This window comes from Nelusetta ayraudi, unplaced genomic scaffold (genome assembly GCF_046127955.1).
Source record: "Nelusetta ayraudi isolate G7.1 ecotype Tasmania unplaced genomic scaffold, CSIRO-AGI_Nayr_v1 ptg000128l, whole genome shotgun sequence".
NCBI classification, from domain to species: Eukaryota; Metazoa; Chordata; class Actinopteri; order Tetraodontiformes; family Monacanthidae; genus Nelusetta; species Nelusetta ayraudi.
In genome coordinates this window covers 546,566-568,933 of record NW_027466178.1, presented here as the reverse complement: position 1 = coordinate 568,933, position 22,368 = coordinate 546,566, and the positions used below count along the sequence as shown (strand labels likewise).

The 22,368-nt window shown below is 44.3% G+C and overlaps 1 protein-coding gene across 1 annotated transcript in view; it reads right to left on the bottom strand.

Moving 5' to 3' along the window:
• The window catches only part of LOC142904464 (uncharacterized), a 106,010-nt gene that overhangs the window by 17,172 nt on the left and 66,470 nt on the right, over positions 1-22,368 (bottom strand). The window contains exons 2-5 of the mRNA XM_076050570.1: positions 21,705-21,811; positions 10,092-10,145; positions 4,794-4,844; positions 252-323 (exon numbers count right to left, since the gene is read on the bottom strand). Of these exons, the coding sequence (XP_075906685.1) occupies positions 252-323; positions 4,794-4,844; positions 10,092-10,145; positions 21,705-21,811 (284 nt within the window). The remainder of the gene's footprint in view (positions 1-251; positions 324-4,793; positions 4,845-10,091; positions 10,146-21,704; positions 21,812-22,368) is intronic.

The following is a 22,368-nucleotide window of genomic DNA, read 5'->3' as shown; positions in this document are numbered from 1 at the left end:
GCCTCCACAGTAGTTCTGATGGCTTTCGGCGTTGTTGTAGTTGTTGTTGCAGGCGTTGTCGTGGTAGCAGTTGTTGATTTGACTGTAGTCGTTGTTGAGCCCTTTTTAGTTGTAATTTGTGCGACAGTTGTTGTCGCTGATCCTAATTTTGTAGTAGGTTTCACAGAAGTTGTTGTTGCCTCCACAGTAGTTCTGATGGCTTTCGGCGTTGTAGTTGTTGTTGCAGAAGTTGTTGTTGCCTCCACAGTAGTTCTGATGGCTTTCGGCGTTGTTGTAGTTGTTGTTGCAGGCGTTGTCGTGGCAGCAGTTGTTGATTTGACTGTAGTCGTTGTTGAGCCCTTTTTAGTTGTAATTTGTGCGACAGTTGTTGTCGCTGATCCTAATTTTGTAGTAGGTTTCACAGAAGTTGTTGTTGCCTCCACTGTAGTTCTGATGGCTTTCGGCGTTGTTGTAGTTGTTGTTGCAGGCGTTGTCGTGGCAGCAGTTGTTGATTTGACTGTAGTCGTTGTTGAGCCCTTTTTAGTTGTAATTTGTGCGACAGTTGTTGTCGCTGATCCTAATTTGGTCGTGGGTTTCACAGAAGTTGTTGTTGTCTCCACAGTAGTTCTGATGGCTTTCGGTGTGGTTGTATTTGTTGTTGCAGGCGTTGTCGCGACAACAGTTGTTGTCACAGCAGTTGTTGATTTGACTGTAGTCGTTGAGCCCTTTTTAGTTGTAATTTGTGCGACAGTTGTTGTCGCTGATCCTAATTTTCTAGTAGGTTTCACAGAAGTTGTTGTTGCCTCCACAGTAGTTCTGATGGATTTCGGCGTTGTTGTAGTTTTTGTTGCAGGCGTTGTCGTGGCAGCAGTTGTTGATTTGACTGTAGTCGTTGTTGAGCCCTTTTCAGTTGTAATTTGTGCGACAGTTGTTGTCGCTGATCCTAATTTGGTCGTGGGTTTCACAGAAGTTGTTGTTGTCTCCACAGTAGTTCTGATGGCTTTCGGTGTGGTTGTAGTTGTTGTTGCAGGCGTTGTCGCGACAACAGTTGTTGTCACAGCAGTTGTTGATTTGACTGTAGTCGTTGTTGAGCCCTTTTTAGTTGTAATTTGTGCGACAGTTGTTGTCGCTGATCCTAATTTTGTAGTAGGTTTCACAGAAGTTGTTGTTGTCTCCACAGTAGTTCTGATGGCTTTCGGCGTTGTAGTTGTTGTTGCAGAAGTTGTTGTTGCCTCCACAGTAGTTCTGATGGCTTTCGGCGTTGTTGTAGTTGTTGTTGCAGGCGTTGTCGTGGCAGCAGTTGTTGATTTGACTGTAGTCGTTGTTGAGCCCTTTTTAGTTGTAATTTGTGCGACAGTTGTTGTCGCTGATCCTAATTTGGTCGTGGGTTTCACAGAAGTTGTTGTTGTCTCCACAGTAGTTCTGATGGCTTTCTGTGTGGTTGTAGTTGTTGTTGCAGGCGTTGTCGCGACAACAGTTGTTGTCACAGCAGTTGTTGATTTGACTGTAGTCGTTGAGCCCTTTTTAGTTGTAATTTGTGCGACAGTTGTTGTCGCTGATCCTAATTTTGTAGTAGGTTTCACAGAAGTTGTTGTTGCCTCCACAGTAGTTCTGATGGCTTTCGGCGTTGTTGTAGTTGTTGTTGCAGGCGTTGTCGTGGCAGCAGTTGTTGATTTGACTGTAGTCGTTGTTGAGCCCTTTTTAGTTGTAATTTGTGCGACAGTTGTGGTCGCTGATCCTAATTTTGTAGTCGGTTTCACAGAAGTTGTTGTTGTCTCCACAGTAGTTCTGATGGCTTTCGGCGTTGTTGTAGTTGTTGTTGCAGGCATTGTCGTGGCAGCAGTTGTTGATTTGACTGTAGTCGTTGTTGAGCCCTTTTTAGTTGTAATTTGTGCGACAGTTGTTGTCGCTGATCCTAATTTGGTCGTGGGTTTCACAGAAGTTGTTGTTGTCTCCACAGTAGTTCTGATGGCTTTCGGTGTGGTTGTAGTTGTTGTTGCAGGCGTTGTCGCGACAACAGTTGTTGTCACAGCAGTTGTTGATTTGACTGTAGTCGTTGTTGAGCCCTTTTTAGTTGTAATTTGTGCGACAGTTGTTGTCGCTGATCCTAATTTTGTAGTAGGTTTCACAGAAGTTGTTGTTGTCTCCACAGTAGTTCTGATGGCTTTCGGCGTTGTTGTAGTTGTTGTTGCAGGCGTTGTCGTGGCAGCAGTTGTTGATTTGACTGTAGTCGTTGTTGAGCCCTTTTTAGTTGTAATTTGTGCGACAGTTGTTGTCGCTGATCCTAATTTTGTCGTAGGTTTCACAGAAGTTGTTGTTGCCTCCACAGTAGTTCTGATGGATTTCGGCGTTGTTGTAGTTGTTGTTGCAGGCGTTGTCGTGGCAGCAGTTGTTGATTTGACTGTAGTCGTTGTTGAGCCCTTTTTAGTTGTAATTTGTGCGACATTTGTTGTCGCTGATCCTAATTTGGTCGTGGGTTTCACAGAAGTTGTTGTTGTCTCCAAAGTAGTTCTGATGGCTTTCGGTGTGGTTGTAGTTGTTGTTGCAGGCGTTGTCGCGACAACAGTTGTTGTCACAGCAGTTGTTGATTTGACTGTAGTCGTTGTTGAGCCCTTTTTAGTTGTAATATGTGTGACAGTTGTTGTCGCTGATCCTAATTTTGTAGTAGGTTTCACAGAAGTTGTTGTTGTCTCCACAGTAGTTCTGATGGCTTTCGGCGTTGTTGTAGTTGTTGTTGCAGGCGTTGTCGTGGCAGCAGTTGTTGATTTGACTGTAGTCGTTGTTGAGCCCTTTTTAGTTGTAATTTGTGCGACAGTTGTTGTCGCTGATCCTAATTTTGTGGTAGGTTTCACAGAAGTTGTTGTTGTCTCCATAGTAGTTCTGATGGCTTTCGGCGTTGTTGAAGGTGTTGTTGCAGGCGTTGTCGTGGCAGCAGTTGTTGATTTGACTGTAGTCGTTGTTGAGCCCTTTTTAGTTGTAATTTGTGCGACAGTTGTTGTCACTGATCCTAATTTTGTAGTAGGTTTCACAGAAGTTGTTGTTGCCTCCACAGTAGTTCTGATGGCTTTCGGCGTTGTTGTAGTTGTTGTTGCAGGCGTTGTCGTGGCAGCAGTTGTTGATTTGACTGTAGTCGTTGTTGAGCCCTTTTTAGTTGTAATTTGTGCGACAGTTGTTGTCGCTGATCCTAATTTGGTCGTGGGTTTCACAGAAGTTGTTGTTGTCTCCACAGTAGTTCTGATGGCTTTCGGTGTGGTTGTAGTTGTTGTTGCAGGCGTTGTCGCGACAACAGTTGTTGTCACAGCAGTTGTTGATTTGACTGTAGTCGTTGTTGAGCCCTTTTTAGTTGTAATTTGTGCGACAGTTGTTGTCGCTGATCCTAATTTGGTCGTGGGTTTCACAGAAGTTGTTGTTGTCTCCACAGTAGTTCTGATGGCTTTCGGTGTGGTTGTAGTTGTTGTTGCAGGCGTTGTCGCGACAACAGTTGTTGTCACAGCAGTTGTTGATTTGACTGTAGTCGTTGAGCCCTTTTTAGTTGTAATTTGTGCGACAGTTGTTGTCGCTGATCCTAATTTTGTAGTAGGTTTCACAGAAGTTGTTGTTGCCTCCACAGTAGTTCTGATGGATTTCGGCGTTGTTGTAGTTGTTGTTGCAGGCGTTGTCGTGGCAGCAGTTGTTGATTTGACTGTAGTCGTTGTTGAGCCCTTTTTAGTTGTAATTTGTGCGACAGTTGTTGTCGCTGATCCTAATTTGGTCGTGGGTTTCACAGAAGTTGTTGTTGTCTCCACAGTAGTTCTGATGGCTTTCGGTGTGGTTGTAGTTGTTGTTGCAGGCGTTGTCGCGACAACAGTTGTTGTCACAGCAGTTGTTGATTTGACTGTAGTCGTTGAGCCCTTTTTAGTTGTAATTTGTGCGACAGTTGTTGTCGCTGATCCTAATTTTGTAGTAGGTTTCACAGAAGTTGTTGTTGCCTCCACAGTAGTTCTGATGGCTTTCGGCGTTGTTGTAGTTGTTGTTGCAGGCGTTGTCGTGGCAGCAGTTGTTGATTTGACTGTAGTCGTTGTTGAGCCCTTTTTAGTTGTAATTTGTGCGACAGTTGTTGTCGCTGAACCTAATTTGGTCGTGGGTTTCACAGAAGTTGTTGTTGTCTCCACAGTAGTTCTGATGGCTTTCGGTGTGGTTGTAGTTTTTGTTGCAGGCGTTGTCGCGGCAACAGTTGTTGTCACAGCAGTTGTTGATTTGACTGTAGTCGTTGTTGAGCCCTTTTTAGTTGTAATTTGTGCGACAGTTGTTGTCGCTGATCCTAATTTGGTCGTGGGTTTCACAGAAGTTGTTGTTGTCTCCAAAGTAGTTCTGATGGCTTTCGGTGTGGTTGTAGTTGTTGTTGCAGGCGTTGTCGCGACAACAGTTGTTGTCACAGCAGTTGTTGATTTGACTGTAGTCGTTGTTGAGCCCTTTTTAGTTGTAATTTGTGCGACAGTTGTTGTCGCTGATCCTAATTTGGTCGTGGGTTTCACAGAAGTTGTTGTTGTCTCCAAAGTAGTTCTGATGGCTTTCGGTGTGGTTGTAGTTGTTGTTGCAGGCGTTGTCGCGACAACAGTTGTTGTCACAGCAGTTGTTGATTTGACTGTAGTCGTTGAGCCCTTTTTAGTTGTAATTTGTGCGACAGTTGTTGTCGCTGATCCTAATTTTGTAGTAGGTTTCACAGAAGTTGTTGTTGCCTCCACAGTAGTTCTGATGGATTTCGGCGTTGTTGTAGTTGTTGTTGCAGGCGTTGTCGTGGCAGCAGTTGTTGATTTGACTGTAGTCGTTGTTGAGCCCTTTTTAGTTGTAATTTGTGCGACAGTTGTTGTCACTGATCCTAATTTTGTAGTAGGTTTCACAGAAGTTGTTGTTGCCTCCACAGTAGTTCTGATGGCTTTCGGCGTTGTTGTAGTTGTTGTTGCAGGCGTTGTCGTGGCAGCAGTTGTTGATTTGACTGTAGTCGTTGTTGAGCCCTTTTTAGTTGTAATTTGTGCGACAGTTGTTGTCGCTGATCCTAATTTGGTCGTGGGTTTCACAGAAGTTGTTGTTGTCTCCACAGTAGTTCTGATGGCTTTCGGTGTGGTTGTAGTTGTTGTTGCAGGCGTTGTCGCGACAACAGTTGTTGTCACAGCAGTTGTTGATTTGACTGTAGTCGTTGTTGAGCCCTTTTTAGTTGTAATTTGTGCGACAGTTGTTGTCGCTGATCCTAATTTGGTCGTGGGTTTCACAGAAGTTGTTGTTGTCTCCACAGTAGTTCTGATGGCTTTCGGTGTGGTTGTAGTTGTTGTTGCAGGCGTTGTCGCGACAACAGTTGTTGTCACAGCAGTTGTTGATTTGACTGTAGTCGTTGAGCCCTTTTTAGTTGTAATTTGTGCGACAGTTGTTGTCGCTGATCCTAATTTTGTAGTAGGTTTCACAGAAGTTGTTGTTGCCTCCACAGTAGTTCTGATGGATTTCGGCGTTGTTGTAGTTGTTGTTGCAGGCGTTGTCGTGGCAGCAGTTGTTGATTTGACTGTAGTCGTTGTTGAGCCCTTTTTAGTTGTAATTTGTGCGACAGTTGTTGTCGCTGATCCTAATTTGGTCGTGGGTTTCACAGAAGTTGTTGTTGTCTCCACAGTAGTTCTGATGGCTTTCGGTGTGGTTGTAGTTGTTGTTGAAGGCGTTGTCGCGACAACAGTTGTTGTCACAGCAGTTGTTGATTTGACTGTAGTCGTTGAGCCCTTTTTAGTTGTAATTTGTGCGACAGTTGTTGTCGCTGATCCTAATTTTGTAGTAGGTTTCACAGAAGTTGTTGTTGCCTCCACAGTAGTTCTGATGGCTTTCGGCGTTGTTGTAGTTGTTGTTGCAGGCGTTGTCGTGGCAGCAGTTGTTGATTTGACTGTAGTCGTTGTTGAGCCCTTTTTAGTTGTAATTTGTGCGACAGTTGTTGTCGCTGAACCTAATTTGGTCGTGGGTTTCACAGAAGTTGTTGTTGTCTCCACAGTAGTTCTGATGGCTTTCGGTGTGGTTGTAGTTTTTGTTGCAGGCGTTGTCGCGGCAACAGTTGTTGTCACAGCAGTTGTTGATTTGACTGTAGTCGTTGTTGAGCCCTTTTTAGTTGTAATTTGTGCGACAGTTGTTGTCGCTGATCCTAATTTGGTCGTGGGTTTCACAGAAGTTGTTGTTGTCTCCAAAGTAGTTCTGATGGCTTTCGGTGTGGTTGTAGTTGTTGTTGCAGGCGTTGTCGCGACAACAGTTGTTGTCACAGCAGTTGTTGATTTGACTGTAGTCGTTGAGCCCTTTTTAGTTGTAATTTGTGCGACAGTTGTTGTCGCTGATCCTAATTTTGTAGTAGGTTTCACAGAAGTTGTTGTTGCCTCCACAGTAGTTCTGATGGATTTCGGCGTTGTTGTAGTTGTTGTTGCAGGCGTTGTCGTGGCAGCAGTTGTTGATTTGACTGTAGTCGTTGTTGAGCCCTTTTTAGTTGTAATTTGTGCGACAGTTGTTGTTGCTGATCCTAATTTGGTCGTGGGTTTCACAGAAGTTGTTGTTGTCTCCAAAGTAGTTCTGATGGCTTTCGGTGTGGTTGTAGTTGTTGTTGCAGGCGTTGTCGCGACAACAGTTGTTGTCACAGCAGTTGTTGATTTGACTGTAGTCGTTGTTGAGCCCTTTTTAGTTGTAATATGTGCGACAGTTGTTGTCGCTGATCCTAATTTTGTGGTAGGTTTCACAGAAGTTGTTGTTGTCTCCACAGTAGTTCTGATGGCTTTCGGCGTTGTTGAAGGTGTTGTTGCAGGCGTTGTCGTGGCAGCAGTTGTTGATTTGACTGTAGTCGTTGTTGAGCCCTTTTTAGTTGTAATTTGTGCGACAGTTGTTGTCGCTGATCCTAATTTTGTAGTAGGTTTCACAGAAGTTGTTGTTGCCTCCACAGTAGTTCTGATGGCTTTCGGCGTTGTTGTAGTTGTTGTTGCAGGCGTTGTCGTGGCAGCAGTTGTTGATTTGACTGTAGTCGTTGTTGAGCCCTTTTTAGTTGTAATTTGTGCGACAGTTGTTGTCGCTGATCCTAATTTTGTAGTAGGTTTCACAGAAGTTGTTGTTGCCTCCACAGTAGTTCTGATGGCTTTCGGCGTTGTTGTAGTTGTTGTAGCAGGCGTTGTCGTGGCAGCAGTTGTTGATTTGACTGTAGTCGTTGTTGAGCCCTTTTTAGTTGTAATTTGTGCGACAGTTGTTGTCGCTGATCCTAATTTTGTAGTAGGTTTCACAGAAGTTGTTGTTGCCTCCACAGTAGTTCTGATGGCTTTCGGCGTTGTTGTAGTTGTTGTTGCAGGCGTTGTCGTGGCAGCAGTTGTTGATTTGACTGTAGTCGTTGTTGAGCCCTTTTTAGTTGTAATTTGTGCGACAGTTGTTGTCGCTGAACCTAATTTGGTCGTGGGTTTCACAGAAGTTGTTGTTGTCTCCACAGTAGTTCTGATGGCTTTCAGTGTGGTTGTAGTTGTTGTTGCAGGCGTTGTCGCGACAACAGTTGTTGTCACAGCAGTTGTTGATTTGACTGTAGTCGTTGTTGAGCCCTTTTTAGTTGTAATTTGTGCGACAGTTGTTGTCGCTGATCCTAATTTTGTAGTAGGTTTCACAGAAGTTGTTGTTGCCTCCACAGTAGTTCTGATGGCTTTCGGCGTTGTTGTAGTTGTTGTTGCAGGCGTTGTCGTGGCAGCAGTTGTTGATTTGACTGTAGTCGTTGTTGAGCCCTTTTTAGTTGTAATTTGTGCGACAGTTGTTGTCGCTGATCCTAATTTGGTCGTGGGTTTCACAGAAGTTGTTGTTGTCTCCACAGTAGTTCTGATGGCTTTCGGTGTGGTTGTAGTTGTTGTTGCAGGCGTTGTCGCGACAACAGTTGTTGTCACAGCAGTTGTTGATTTGACTGTAGTCGTTGAGCCCTTTTTAGTTGTAATTTGTGCGACAGTTGTTGTCGCTGATCCTAATTTTGTAGTAGGTTTCACAGAAGTTGTTGTTGCCTCCACAGTAGTTCTGATGGCTTTCGGCGTTGTTGTAGTTGTTGTTGCAGGCGTTGTCGTGGCAGCAGTTGTTGATTTGACTGTAGTCGTTGTTGAGCCCTTTTTAGTTGTAATTTGTGCGACAGTTGTTGTCGCTGATCCTAACTTGGTCGTGGGTTTCACAGAAGTTGTTGTTGTCTCCACAGTAGTTCTGATGGCTTTCGGTGTGGTTGTAGTTGTTGTTGAAGGCGTTGTCGCGACAACAGTTGTTGTCACAGCAGTTGTTGATTTGACTGTAGTCGTTGAGCCCTTTTTAGTTGTAATTTGTGCGACAGTTGTTGTCGCTGATCCTAATTTTGTAGTAGGTTTCACAGAAGTTGTTGTTGCCTCCACAGTAGTTCTGATGGCTTTCGGCGTTGTTGTAGTTGTTGTTGCAGGCGTTGTCGTGGCAGCAGTTGTTGATTTGACTGTAGTCGTTGTTGAGCCCTTTTTAGTTGTAATTTGTGCGACAGTTGTCGCTGATCCTAATTTGGTCGTGGGTTTCACAGAAGTTGTTGTTGTCTCCACAGTAGTTCTGATGGCTTTTGGTGTGGTTGTAGTTGTTGTTGCAGGCGTTGTCGCGGCAACAGTTGTTGTCACAGCAGTTGTTGATTTGACTGTAGTTGTTGTTGAGCCCTTTTTAGTTGTAATTTGTGCGACAGTTGTTGTCGCTGATCCTAATTTTGTAGTAGGTTTCACAGAAGTTGTTGTTGCCTCCACAGTAGTTCTGATGGATTTCGGCGTTGTTGTAGTTGTTGTTGCAGGCGTTGTCGTGGCAGCAGTTGTTGATTTGACTGTAGTCGTTGTTGAGCCCTTTTTAGTTGTAATTTGTGCGACAGTTGTTGTCGCTGATCCTAATTTGGTCGTGGGTTTCACAGAAGTTGTTGTTGTCTCCACAGTAGTTCTGATGGCTTTCGGTGTGGTTGTAGTTGTTGTTGAAGGCGTTGTCGCGACAACAGTTGTTGTCACAGCAGTTGTTGATTTGACTGTAGTCGTTGAGCCCTTTTTAGTTGTAATTTGTGCGACAGTTGTTGTCGCTGATCCTAATTTTGTAGTAGGTTTCACAGAAGTTGTTGTTGCCTCCACAGTAGTTCTGATGGCTTTCGGCGTTGTTGTAGTTGTTGTTGCAGGCGTTGTCGTGGCAGCAGTTGTTGATTTGACTGTAGTCGTTGTTGAGCCCTTTTTAGTTGTAATTTGTGCGACAGTTGTCGCTGATCCTAATTTGGTCGTGGGTTTCACAGAAGTTGTTGTTGTCTCCACAGTAGTTCTGATGGCTTTTGGTGTGGTTGTAGTTGTTGTTGCAGGCGTTGTCGCGGCAACAGTTGTTGTCACAGCAGTTGTTGATTTGACTGTAGTTGTTGTTGAGCCCTTTTTAGTTGTAATTTGTGCGACAGTTGTTGTCGCTGATCCTAATTTTGTAGTAGGTTTCACAGAAGTTGTTGTTGCCTCCACAGTAGTTCTGATGGATTTCGGCGTTGTTGTAGTTGTTGTTGCAGGCGTTGTCGTGGCAGCAGTTGTTGATTTGACTGTAGTCGTTGTTGAGCCCTTTTTAGTTGTAATTTGTGCGACAGTTGTTGTCGCTGATCCTAATTTGGTCGTGGGTTTCACAGAAGTTGTTGTTGTCTCCACAGTAGTTCTGATGGCTTTCGGTGTGGTTGTAGTTGTTGTTGAAGGCGTTGTCGCGACAACAGTTGTTGTCACAGCAGTTGTTGATTTGACTGTAGTCGTTGAGCCCTTTTTAGTTGTAATTTGTGCGACAGTTGTTGTCGCTGATCCTAATTTTGTAGTAGGTTTCACAGAAGTTGTTGTTGCCTCCACAGTAGTTCTGATGGCTTTCGGCGTTGTTGTAGTTGTTGTTGCAGGCGTTGTCGTGGCAGCAGTTGTTGATTTGACTGTAGTCGTTGTTGAGCCCTTTTTAGTTGTAATTTGTGCGACAGTTGTTGTCGCTGAACCTAATTTGGTCGTGGGTTTCACAGAAGTTGTTGTTGTCTCCACAGTAGTTCTGATGGCTTTCGGCGTTGTTGTAGTTGTTGTAGCAGGCGTTGTCGTGGCAGCAGTTGTTGATTTGACTGTAGTCGTTGTTGAGCCCTTTTTAGTTGTAATTTGTGCGACAGTTGTTGTCGCTGATCCTAATTTTGTAGTAGGTTTCACAGAAGTTGTTGTTGCCTCCACAGTAGTTCTGATGGCTTTCGGCGTTGTTGTAGTTGTTGTTGCAGGCGTTGTCGTGGCAGCAGTTGTTGATTTGACTGTAGTCGTTGTTGAGCCCTTTTTAGTTGTAATTTGTGCGACAGTTGTTGTCGCTGATCCTAATTTGGTCGTGGGTTTCACAGAAGTTGTTGTTGTCTCCACAGTAGTTCTGATGGCTTTCGGTGTGGTTGTAGTTGTTGTTGCAGGCGTTGTCGCGACAACAGTTGTTGTCACAGCAGTTGTTGATTTGACTGTAGTCGTTGAGCCCTTTTTAGTTGTAATTTGTGCGACAGTTGTTGTCGCTGATCCTAATTTTGTAGTAGGTTTCACAGAAGTTGTTGTTGCCTCCACAGTAGTTCTGATGGCTTTCGGCGTTGTTGTAGTTGTTGTTGCAGGCGTTGTCGTGGCAGCAGTTGTTGATTTGACTGTAGTCGTTGTTGAGCCCTTTTTAGTTGTAATTTGTGCGACAGTTGTTGTCGCTGATCCTAACTTGGTCGTGGGTTTCACAGAAGTTGTTGTTGTCTCCACAGTAGTTCTGATGGCTTTCGGTGTGGTTGTAGTTGTTGTTGAAGGCGTTGTCGCGACAACAGTTGTTGTCACAGCAGTTGTTGATTTGACTGTAGTCGTTGAGCCCTTTTTAGTTGTAATTTGTGCGACAGTTGTTGTCGCTGATCTTAATTTTGTAGTAGGTTTCACAGAAGTTGTTGTTGCCTCCACAGTAGTTCTGATGGCTTTCGGCGTTGTTGTAGTTGTTGTTGCAGGCGTTGTCGTGGCAGCAGTTGTTGATTTGACTGTAGTCGTTGTTGAGCCCTTTTTAGTTGTAATTTGTGAGACAGTTGTTGTCACTGAACCTAATTTGGTCGTGGGTTTCACAGAAGTTGTTGTTGTCTCCACAGTAGTTCTGATGGCTTTCGGTGTGGTTGTAGTTGTTGTTGCAGGCGTTGTCGCGGCAACAGTTGTTGTCACAGCAGTTGTTGATTTGACTGTAGTCATTGTTGAGCCCTTTTTAGTTGTAATTTGTGCGACAGTTGTTGTCGCTGATCCTAATTTGGTCGTGGGTTTCACAGAAGTTGTTGTTGTCTCCAAAGTAGTTCTGATGGCTTTCGGTGTGGTTGTAGTTGTTGTTGCAGGCGTTGTCGCGACAACAGTTGTTGTCACAGCAGTTGTTGATTTGACTGTAGTCGTTGTTGAGCCCTTTTTAGTTGTAATTTGTGCGACAGTTGTTGTCGCTGATCCTAATTTGGTCGTGGGTTTCACAGAAGTTGTTGTTGTCTCCAAAGTAGTTCTGATGGCTTTCGGTGTGGTTGTAGTTGTTGTTGCAGGCGTTGTCGCGACAACAGTTGTTGTCACAGCAGTTGTTGATTTGACTGTAGTCGTTGTTGAGCCCTTTTTAGTTGTAATTTGTGCGACAGTTGTTGTCGCTGATCCTAATTTTGTAGTAGGTTTCACAGAAGTTGTTGTTGCCTCCACAGTAGTTCTGATGGCTTTCGGCGTTGTTGTAGTTGTTGTTGCAGGCGTTGTCGTGGCAGCAGTTGTTGATTTGACTGTAGTCGTTGTTGAGCCCTTTTTAGTTGTAATTTGTGCGACAGTTGTTGTCGCTGATCCTAATTTGGTCGTGGGTTTCACAGAAGTTGTTGTTGTCTCCACAGTAGTTCTGATGGCTTTCGGTGTGGTTGTAGTTGTTGTTGAAGGCGTTGTCGCGACAACAGTTGTTGTCACAGCAGTTGTTGATTTGACTGTAGTCGTTGAGCCCTTTTTAGTTGTAATTTGTGCGACAGTTGTTGTCGCTGATCCTAATTTTGTAGTAGGTTTCACAGAAGTTGTTGTTGCCTCCACAGTAGTTCTGATGGCTTTCGGCGTTGTTGTAGTTGTTGTTGCAGGCGTTGTCGTGGCAGCAGTTGTTGATTTGACTGTAGTCGTTGTTGAGCCCTTTTTAGTTGTAATTTGTGCGACAGTTGTTGTCGCTGAACCTAATTTGGTCGTGGGTTTCACAGAAGTTGTTGTTGTCTCCACAGTAGTTCTGATGGTTTTCGGTGTGGTTGTAGTTGTTGTTGCAGGCGTTGTCGCGGCAACAGTTGTTGTCACAGCAGTTGTTGATTTGACTGTAGTCGTTGTTGAGCCCTTTTTAGTTGTAATTTGTGCGACAGTTGTTGTCGCTGATCCTAATTTGGTCGTGGGTTTCACAGAAGTTGTTGTTGTCTCCAAAGTAGTTCTGATGGCTTTCGGTGTGGTTGTAGTTGTTGTTGCAGGCGTTGTCGCGACAACAGTTGTTGTCACAGCAGTTGTTGATTTGACTGTAGTCGTTGTTGAGCCCTTTTTAGTTGTAATTTGTGCGACAGTTGTTGTCGCTGATCCTAATTTGGTCGTGGGTTTCACAGAAGTTGTTGTTGCCTCCACAGTAGTTCTGATGGCTTTCGGCGTTGTTGTAGTTGTTGTTGCAGGCGTTGTCGTGGCAGCAGTTGTTGATTTGACTGTAGTCGTTGTTGAGCCCTTTTTAGTTGTAATTTGTGCGACAGTTGTTGTCGCTGAACCTAATTTGGTCGTGGGTTTCACAGAAGTTGTTGTTGTCTCCACAGTAGTTCTGATGGCTTTCAGTGTGGTTGTAGTTGTTGTTGCAGGCGTTGTCGCGACAACAGTTGTTGTCACAGCAGTTGTTGATTTGACTGTAGTCGTTGTTGAGCCCTTTTTAGTTGTAATTTGTGCGACAGTTGTTGTCGCTGATCCTAATTTTGTAGTAGGTTTCACAGAAGTTGTTGTTGCCTCCACAGTAGTTCTGATGGCTTTCGGCGTTGTTGTAGTTGTTGTTGCAGGCGTTGTCGTGGCAGCAGTTGTTGATTTGACTGTAGTCGTTGTTGAGCCCTTTTTAGTTGTAATTTGTGCGACAGTTGTTGTCGCTGATCCTAATTTGGTCGTGGGTTTCACAGAAGTTGTTGTTGTCTCCACAGTAGTTCTGATGGCTTTCGGTGTGGTTGTAGTTGTTGTTGCAGGCGTTGTCGCGACAACAGTTGTTGTCACAGCAGTTGTTGATTTGACTGTAGTCGTTGAGCCCTTTTTAGTTGTAATTTGTGCGACAGTTGTTGTCGCTGATCCTAATTTTGTAGTAGGTTTCACAGAAGTTGTTGTTGCCTCCACAGTAGTTCTGATGGCTTTCGGCGTTGTTGTAGTTGTTGTTGCAGGCGTTGTCGTGGCAGCAGTTGTTGATTTGACTGTAGTCGTTGTTGAGCCCTTTTTAGTTGTAATTTGTGCGACAGTTGTTGTCGCTGATCCTAACTTGGTCGTGGGTTTCACAGAAGTTGTTGTTGTCTCCACAGTAGTTCTGATGGCTTTCGGTGTGGTTGTAGTTGTTGTTGAAGGCGTTGTCGCGACAACAGTTGTTGTCACAGCAGTTGTTGATTTGACTGTAGTCGTTGAGCCCTTTTTAGTTGTAATTTGTGCGACAGTTGTTGTCGCTGATCTTAATTTTGTAGTAGGTTTCACAGAAGTTGTTGTTGCCTCCACAGTAGTTCTGATGGCTTTCGGCGTTGTTGTAGTTGTTGTTGCAGGCGTTGTCGTGGCAGCAGTTGTTGATTTGACTGTAGTCGTTGTTGAGCCCTTTTTAGTTGTAATTTGTGCGACAGTTGTTGTCACTGAACCTAATTTGGTCGTGGGTTTCACAGAAGTTGTTGTTGTCTCCACAGTAGTTCTGATGGCTTTCGGTGTGGTTGTAGTTGTTGTTGCAGGCGTTGTCGCGGCAACAGTTGTTGTCACAGCAGTTGTTGATTTGACTGTAGTCATTGTTGAGCCCTTTTTAGTTGTAATTTGTGCGACAGTTGTTGTCGCTGATCCTAATTTGGTCGTGGGTTTCACAGAAGTTGTTGTTGTCTCCAAAGTAGTTCTGATGGCTTTCGGTGTGGTTGTAGTTGTTGTTGCAGGCGTTGTCGCGACAACAGTTGTTGTCACAGCAGTTGTTGATTTGACTGTAGTCGTTGTTGAGCCCTTTTTAGTTGTAATTTGTGCGACAGTTGTTGTCGCTGATCCTAATTTTGTAGTAGGTTTCACAGAAGTTGTTGTTGCCTCCACAGTAGTTCTGATGGCTTTCGGCGTTGTTGTAGTTGTTGTTGCAGGCGTTGTCGTGGCAGCAGTTGTTGATTTGACTGTAGTCGTTGTTGAGCCCTTTTTAGTTGTAATTTGTGCGACAGTTGTTGTCGCTGAACCTAATTTGGTCGTGGGTTTCACAGAAGTTGTTGTTGTCTCCACAGTAGTTCTGATGGCTTTCGGTGTGGTTGTAGTTGTTGTTGCAGGCGTTGTCGCGGCAACAGTTGTTGTCACAGCAGTTGTTGATTTGACTGTAGTCGTTGTTGAGCCCTTTTTAGTTGTAATTTGTGCGACAGTTGTTGTCGCTGATCCTAATTTGGTCGTGGGTTTCACAGAAGTTGTTGTTGTCTCCAAAGTAGTTCTGATGGCTTTCGGTGTGGTTGTAGTTGTTGTTGCAGGCGTTGTCACGACAACAGTTGTTGTCACAGCAGTTGTTGATTTGACTGTAGTCTTTGTTGAGCCCTTTTTAGTTGTAATTTGTGCGACAGTTGTTGTCGCTGATCCTAATTTTGTAGTAGGTTTCACAGAAGTTGTTGTTGCCTCCACAGTAGTTCTGATGGCTTTCGGCGTTGTTGTAGTTGTTGTTGCAGGCGTTGTCGTGGCAGCAGTTGTTGATTTGACTGTAGTCGTTGTTGAGCCCTTTTTAGTTGTAATTTGTGCGACAGTTGTTGTCGCTGAACCTAATTTGGTCGTGGGTTTCACAGAAGTTGTTGTTGTCTCCACAGTAGTTCTGATGGCTTTCGGTGTGGTTGTAGTTGTTGTTGCAGGCGTTGTCGCGGCAACAGTTGTTGTCACAGCAGTTGTTGATTTGACTGTAGTCATTGTTGAGCCCTTTTTAGTTGTAATTTGTGCGACAGTTGTTGTCGCTGATCCTAATTTGGTCGTGGGTTTCACAGAAGTTGTTGTTGTCTCCAAAGTAGTTCTGATGGCTTTCGGTGTGGTTGTAGTTGTTGTTGCAGGCGTTGTCGCGACAACAGTTGTTGTCACAGCAGTTGTTGATTTGACTGTAGTCGTTGTTGAGCCCTTTTTAGTTGTAATTTGTGCGACAGTTGTTGTCGCTGAACCTAATTTTGTAGTAGGTTTCACAGAAGTTGTTGTTGCCTCCACAGTAGTTCTGATGGCTTTCGGCGTTGTTGTAGTTGTTGTTGCAGGCGTTGTCGTGGCAGCAGTTGTTGATTTGACTGTAGTCGTTGTTGAGCCCTTTTTAGTTGTAATTTGTGCGACAGTTGTTGTCGCTGATCCTAATTTGGTCGTGGGTTTCACAGAAGTTGTTGTTGTCTCCACAGTAGTTCTGATGGCTTTCGGTGTGGTTGTAGTTGTTGTTGAAGGCGTTGTCGCGACAACAGTTGTTGTCACAGCAGTTGTTGATTTGACTGTAGTCGTTGAGCCCTTTTTAGTTGTAATTTGTGCGACAGTTGTTGTCGCTGATCCTAATTTTGTAGTAGGTTTCACAGAAGTTGTTGTTGCCTCCACAGTAGTTCTGATGGCTTTCGGCGTTGTTGTAGTTGTTGTTGCAGGCGTTGTCGTGGCAGCAGTTGTTGATTTGACTGTAGTCGTTGTTGAGCCCTTTTTAGTTGTAATTTGTGCGACAGTTGTTGTCGCTGAACCTAATTTGGTCGTGGGTTTCACAGAAGTTGTTGTTGTCTCCACAGTAGTTCTGATGGCTTTCGGTGTGGTTGTAGTTGTTGTTGCAGGCGTTGTCGCGGCAACAGTTGTTGTCACAGCAGTTGTTGATTTGACTGTAGTCGTTGTTGAGCCCTTTTTAGTTGTAATTTGTGCGACAGTTGTTGTCGCTGATCCTAATTTGGTCGTGGGTTTCACAGAAGTTGTTGTTGTCTCCAAAGTAGTTCTGATGGCTTTCGGTGTGGTTGTAGTTGTTGTTGCAGGCGTTGTCGCGACAACAGTTGTTGTCACAGCAGTTGTTGATTTGACTGTAGTCGTTGTTGAGCCCTTTTTAGTTGTAATTTGTGCGACAGTTGTTGTCGCTGATCCTAATTTGGTCGTGGGTTTCACAGAAGTTGTTGTTGTCTCCAAAGTAGTTCTGATGGCTTTCGGTGTGGTTGTAGTTGTTGTTGCAGGCGTTGTCGCGACAACAGTTGTTGTCACAGCAGTTGTTGATTTGACTGTAGTCGTTGTTGAGCCCTTTTTAGTTGTAATTTGTGCGACAGTTGTTGTCGCTGATCCTAATTTGGTCGTGGGTTTCACAGAAGTTGTTGTTGTCTCCACAGTAGTTCTGATGGCTTTCGGTGTGGTTGTAGTTGTTGTTGCAGGCGTTGTCGCGACAACAGTTGTTGTCACAGCAGTTGTTGATTTGACTGTAGTCGTTGAGCCCTTTTTAGTTGTAATTTGTGCGACAGTTGTTGTCGCTGATCCTAATTTTGTAGTAGGTTTCACAGAAGTTGTTGTTGCCTCCACAGTAGTTCTGATGGCTTTCGGCGTTGTTGTAGTTGTTGTTGCAGGCGTTGTCGTGGCAGCAGTTGTTGATTTGACTGTAGTCGTTGTTGAGCCCTTTTTAGTTGTAATTTGTGCGACAGTTGTTGTCGCTGATCCTAATTTTGTAGTAGGTTTCACAGAAGTTGTTGTTGCCTCCACAGTAGTTCTGATGGCTTTCGGCGTTGTTGTAGTTGTTGTTGCAGGCGTTGTCGTGGCAGCAGTTGTTGATTTGACTGTAGTCGTTGTTGAGCCCTTTTTAGTTGTAATTTGTGCGACAGTTGTTGTCGCTGAACCTAATTTGGTCGTGGGTTTCACAGAAGTTGTTGTTGTCTCCACAGTAGTTCTGATGGCTTTCGGTGTGGTTGTAGTTGTTGTTGCAGGCGTTGTCGCGACAACAGTTGTTGTCACAGCAGTTGTTGATTTGACTGTAGTCGTTGTTGAGCCCTTTTTAGTTGTAATTTGTGCGACAGTTGTTGTCGCTGATCCTAATTTTGTAGTAGGTTTCACAGAAGTTGTTGTTGCCTCCACAGTAGTTCTGATGGCTTTCGGCGTTGTTGTAGTTGTTGTTGCAGGCGTTGTCGTGGCAGCAGTTGTTGATTTGACTGTAGTCGTTGTTGAGCCCTTTTTAGTTGTAATTTGTGCGACAGTTGTTGTCGCTGATCCTAATTTGGTCGTGGGTTTCACAGAAGTTGTTGTTGTCTCCACAGTAGTTCTGATGGCTTTCGGTGTGGTTGTAGTTGTTGTTGCAGGCGTTGTCGCGACAACAGTTGTTGTCACAGCAGTTGTTGATTTGACTGTAGTCGTTGAGCCCTTTTTAGTTGTAATTTGTGCGACAGTTGTTGTCGCTGATCCTAATTTTGTAGTAGGTTTCACAGAAGTTGTTGTTGCCTCCACAGTAGTTCTGATGGCTTTCGGCGTTGTTGTAGTTGTTGTTGCAGGCGTTGTCGTGGCAGCAGTTGTTGATTTGACTGTAGTCGTTGTTGAGCCCTTTTTAGTTGTAATTTGTGCGACAGTTGTTGTCGCTGATCCTAACTTGGTCGTGGGTTTCACAGAAGTTGTTGTTGTCTCCACAGTAGTTCTGATGGCTTTCGGTGTGGTTGTAGTTGTTGTTGAAGGCGTTGTCGCGACAACAGTTGTTGTCACAGCAGTTGTTGATTTGACTGTAGTCGTTGAGCCCTTTTTAGTTGTAATTTGTGCGACAGTTGTTGTCGCTGATCCTAATTTTGTAGTAGGTTTCACAGAAGTTGTTGTTGCCTCCACAGTAGTTCTGATGGCTTTCGGCGTTGTTGTAGTTGTTGTTGCAGGCGTTGTCGGGGCAGCAGTTGTTGATTTGACTGTAGTCGTTGTTGAGCCCTTTTTAGTTGTAATTTGTGCGACAGTTGTTGTCACTGAACCTAATTTGGTCGTGGGTTTCACAGAAGTTGTTGTTGTCTCCACAGTAGTTCTGATGGCTTTCGGTGTGGTTGTAGTTGTTGTTGCAGGCGTTGTCGCGGCAACAGTTGTTGTCACAGCAGTTGTTGATTTGACTGTAGTCATTGTTGAGCCCTTTTTAGTTGTAATTTGTGCGACAGTTGTTGTCGCTGATCCTAATTTGGTCGTGGGTTTCACAGAAGTTGTTGTTGTCTCCAAAGTAGTTCTGATGGCTTTCGGTGTGGTTGTAGTTGTTGTTGCAGGCGTTGTCGCGACAACAGTTGTTGTCACAGCAGTTGTTGATTTGACTGTAGTCGTTGTTGAGCCCTTTTTAGTTGTAATTTGTGCGACAGTTGTTGTCGCTGATCCTAATTTTGTAGTAGGTTTCACAGAAGTTGTTGTTGCCTCCACAGTAGTTCTGATGGCTTTCGGCGTTGTTGTAGTTGTTGTTGCAGGCGTTGTCGTGGCAGCAGTTGTTGATTTGACTGTAGTCGTTGTTGAGCCCTTTTTAGTTGTAATTTGTGCGACAGTTGTTGTCGCTGAACCTAATTTGGTCGTGGGTTTCACAGAAGTTGTTGTTGTCTCCACAGTAGTTCTGATGGCTTTCGGTGTGGTTGTAGTTGTTGTTGCAGGCGTTGTCGCGGCAACAGTTGTTGTCACAGCAGTTGTTGATTTGACTGTAGTCGTTGTTGAGCCCTTTTTAGTTGTAATTTGTGCGACAGTTGTTGTCGCTGATCCTAATTTTGTAGTAGGTTTCACAGAAGTTGTTGTTGTCTCCAAAGTAGTTCTGATGGCTTTCGGTGTGGTTGTAGTTGTTGTTGCAGGCGTTGTCGTGGCAGCAGTTGTTGATTTGACTGTAGTCGTTGTTGAGCCCTTTTTAGTTGTAATTTGTGCGACAGTTGTTGTCGCTGAACCTAATTTGGTCGTGCGTTTCACAGAAGTTGTTGTTGTCTCCACAGTAGTTCTGATGGCTTTCGGTGTGGTTGTAGTTGTTGTTGCAGGCGTTGTCGCGGCAACAGTTGTTGTCACAGCAGTTGTTGATTTGACTGTAGTCATTGTTGAGCCCTTTTTAGTTGTAATTTGTGCGACAGTTGTTGTCGCTGATCCTAATTTGGTCGTGGGTTTCACAGAAGTTGTTGTTGTCTCCAAAGTAGTTCTGATGGCTTTCGGTGTGGTTGTAGTTGTTGTTGCAGGCGTTGTCGCGACAACAGTTGTTGTCACAGCAGTTGTTGATTTGACTGTAGTCGTTGTTGAGCCCTTTTTAGTTGTAATTTGTGCGACAGTTGTTGTCGCTGATCCTAATTTTGTAGTAGGTTTCACAGAAGTTGTTGTTGCCTCCACAGTAGTTCTGATGGCTTTCGGCGTTGTTGTAGTTGTTGTTGCAGGCGTTGTCGTGGCAGCAGTTGTTGATTTGACTGTAGTCGTTGTTGAGCCCTTTTTAGTTGTAATTTGTGCGACAGTTGTTGTCGCTGATCCTAATTTGGTCGTGGGTTTCACAGAAGTTGTTGTTGTCTCCACAGTAGTTCTGATGGCTTTCGGTGTGGTTGTAGTTGTTGTTGAAGGCGTTGTCGCGACAACAGTTGTTGTCACAGCAGTTGTTGATTTGACTGTAGTCGTTGAGCCCTTTTTAGTTGTAATTTGTGCGACAGTTGTTGTCGCTGATCCTAATTTTGTAGTAGGTTTCACAGAAGTTGTTGTTGCCTCCACAGTAGTTCTGATGGCTTTCGGCGTTGTTGTAGTTGTTGTTGCAGGCGTTGTCGTGGCAGCAGTTGTTGATTTGACTGTAGTCGTTGTTGAGCCCTTTTTAGTTGTAATTTGTGCGACAGTTGTTGTCGCTGAACCTAATTTGGTCGTGGGTTTCACAGAAGTTGTTGTTGTCTCCACAGTAGTTCTGATGGTTTTCGGTGTGGTTGTAGTTGTTGTTGCAGGCGTTGTCGCGGCAACAGTTGTTGTCACAGCAGTTGTTGATTTGACTGTAGTCGTTGTTGAGCCCTTTTTAGTTGTAATTTGTGCGACAGTTGTTGTCGCTGATCCTAATTTGGTCGTGGGTTTCACAGAAGTTGTTGTTGTCTCCAAAGTAGTTCTGATGGCTTTCGGTGTGGTTGTAGTTGTTGTTGCAGGCGTTGTCGCGACAACAGTTGTTGTCACAGCAGTTGTTGATTTGACTGTAGTCGTTGTTGAGCCCTTTTTAGTTGTAATTTGTGCGACAGTTGTTGTCGCTGATCCTAATTTGGTCGTGGGTTTCACAGAAGTTGTTGTTGTCTCCAAAGTAGTTCTGATGGCTTTCGGTGTGGTTGTAGTTGTTGTTGCAGGCGTTGTCGCGACAACAGTTGTTGTCACAGCAGTTGTTGATTTGACTGTAGTCGTTGTTGAGCCCTTTTTAGTTGTAATTTGTGCGACAGTTGTTGTCGCTGATCCTAATTTGGTCGTGGGTTTCACAGAAGTTGTTGTTGTCTCCACAGTAGTTCTGATGGCTTTCGGTGTGGTTGTAGTTGTTGTTGCAGGCGTTGTCGCGACAACAGTTGTTGTCACAGCAGTTGTTGATTTGACTGTAGTCGTTGAGCCCTTTTTAGTTGTAATTTGTGCGACAGTTGTTGTCGCTGATCCTAATTTTGTAGTAGGTTTCACAGAAGTTGTTGTTGCCTCCACAGTAGTTCTGATGGATTTCGGCGTTGTTGTAGTTGTTGTTGCAGGCGTTGTCGTGGCAGCAGTTGTTGATTTGACTGTAGTCGTTGTTGAGCCCTTTTTAGTTGTAATTTGTGCGACAGTTGTTGTTGCTGATCCTAATTTGGTCGTGGGTTTCACAGAAGTTGTTGTTGTCTCCAAAGTAGTTCTGATGGCTTTCGGTGTGGTTGTAGTTGTTGTTGCAGGCGTTGTCGCGACAACAGTTGTTGTCACAGCAGTTGTTGATTTGACTGTAGTCGTTGTTGAGCCCTTTTTAGTTGTAATATGTGCGACAGTTGTTGTCGCTGATCCTAATTTTGTGGTAGGTTTCACAGAAGTTGTTGTTGTCTCCACAGTAGTTCTGATGGCTTTCGGCGTTGTTGAAGGTGTTGTTGCAGGCGTTGTCGTGGCAGCAGTTGTTGATTTGACTGTAGTCGTTGTTGAGCCCTTTTTAGTTGTAATTTGTGCGACAGTTGTTGTCGCTGATCCTAATTTTGTAGTAGGTTTCACAGAAGTTGTTGTTGCCTCCACAGTAGTTCTGATGGCTTTCGGCGTTGTTGTAGTTGTTGTTGCAGGCGTTGTCGTGGCAGCAGTTGTTGATTTGACTGTAGTCGTTGTTGAGCCCTTTTTAGTTGTAATTTGTGCGACAGTTGTTGTCGCTGATCCTAATTTTGTAGTAGGTTTCACAGAAGTTGTTGTTGCCTCCACAGTAGTTCTGATGGCTTTCGGCGTTGTTGTAGTTGTTGTTGCAGGCGTTGTCGTGGCAGCAGTTGTTGATTTGACTGTAGTCGTTGTTGAGCCCTTTTTAGTTGTAATTTGTGCGACAGTTGTTGTCGCTGAACCTAATTTGGTCGTGGGTTTCACAGAAGTTGTTGTTGTCTCCACAGTAGTTCTGATGGCTTTCGGTGTGGTTGTAGTTGTTGTTGCAGGCGTTGTCGCGGCAACAGTTGTTGTCACAGCAGTTGTTGATTTGACTGTAGTCGTTGTTGAGCCCTTTTTAGTTGTAATTTGTGCGACAGTTGTTGTCGCTGATCCTAATTTGGTCGTGGGTTTCACAGAAGTTGTTGTTGTCTCCAAAGTAGTTCTGATGGCTTTCGGTGTGGTTGTAGTTGTTGTTGCAGGCGTTGTCGCGACAACAGTTGTTGTCACAGCAGTTGTTGATTTGACTGTAGTCGTTGTTGAGCCCTTTTTAGTTGTAATTTGTGCGACAGTTGTTGTCGCTGATCCTAATTTGGTCGTGGGTTTCACAGAAGTTGTTGTTGTCTCCAAAGTAGTTCTGATGGCTTTCGGTGTGGTTGTAGTTGTTGTTGCAGGCGTTGTCGCGACAACAGTTGTTGTCACAGCAGTTGTTGATTTGACTGTAGTCGTTGTTGAGCCCTTTTTAGTTGTAATTTGTGCGACAGTTGTTGTCGCTGATCCTAATTTGGTCGTGGGTTTCACAGAAGTTGTTGTTGTCTCCACAGTAGTTCTGATGGCTTTCGGTGTGGTTGTAGTTGTTGTTGCAGGCGTTGTCGTGGCAGCAGTTGTTGATTTGACTGTAGTCGTTGAGCCCTTTTTAGTTGTAATTTGTGCGACAGTTGTTGTCGCTGAT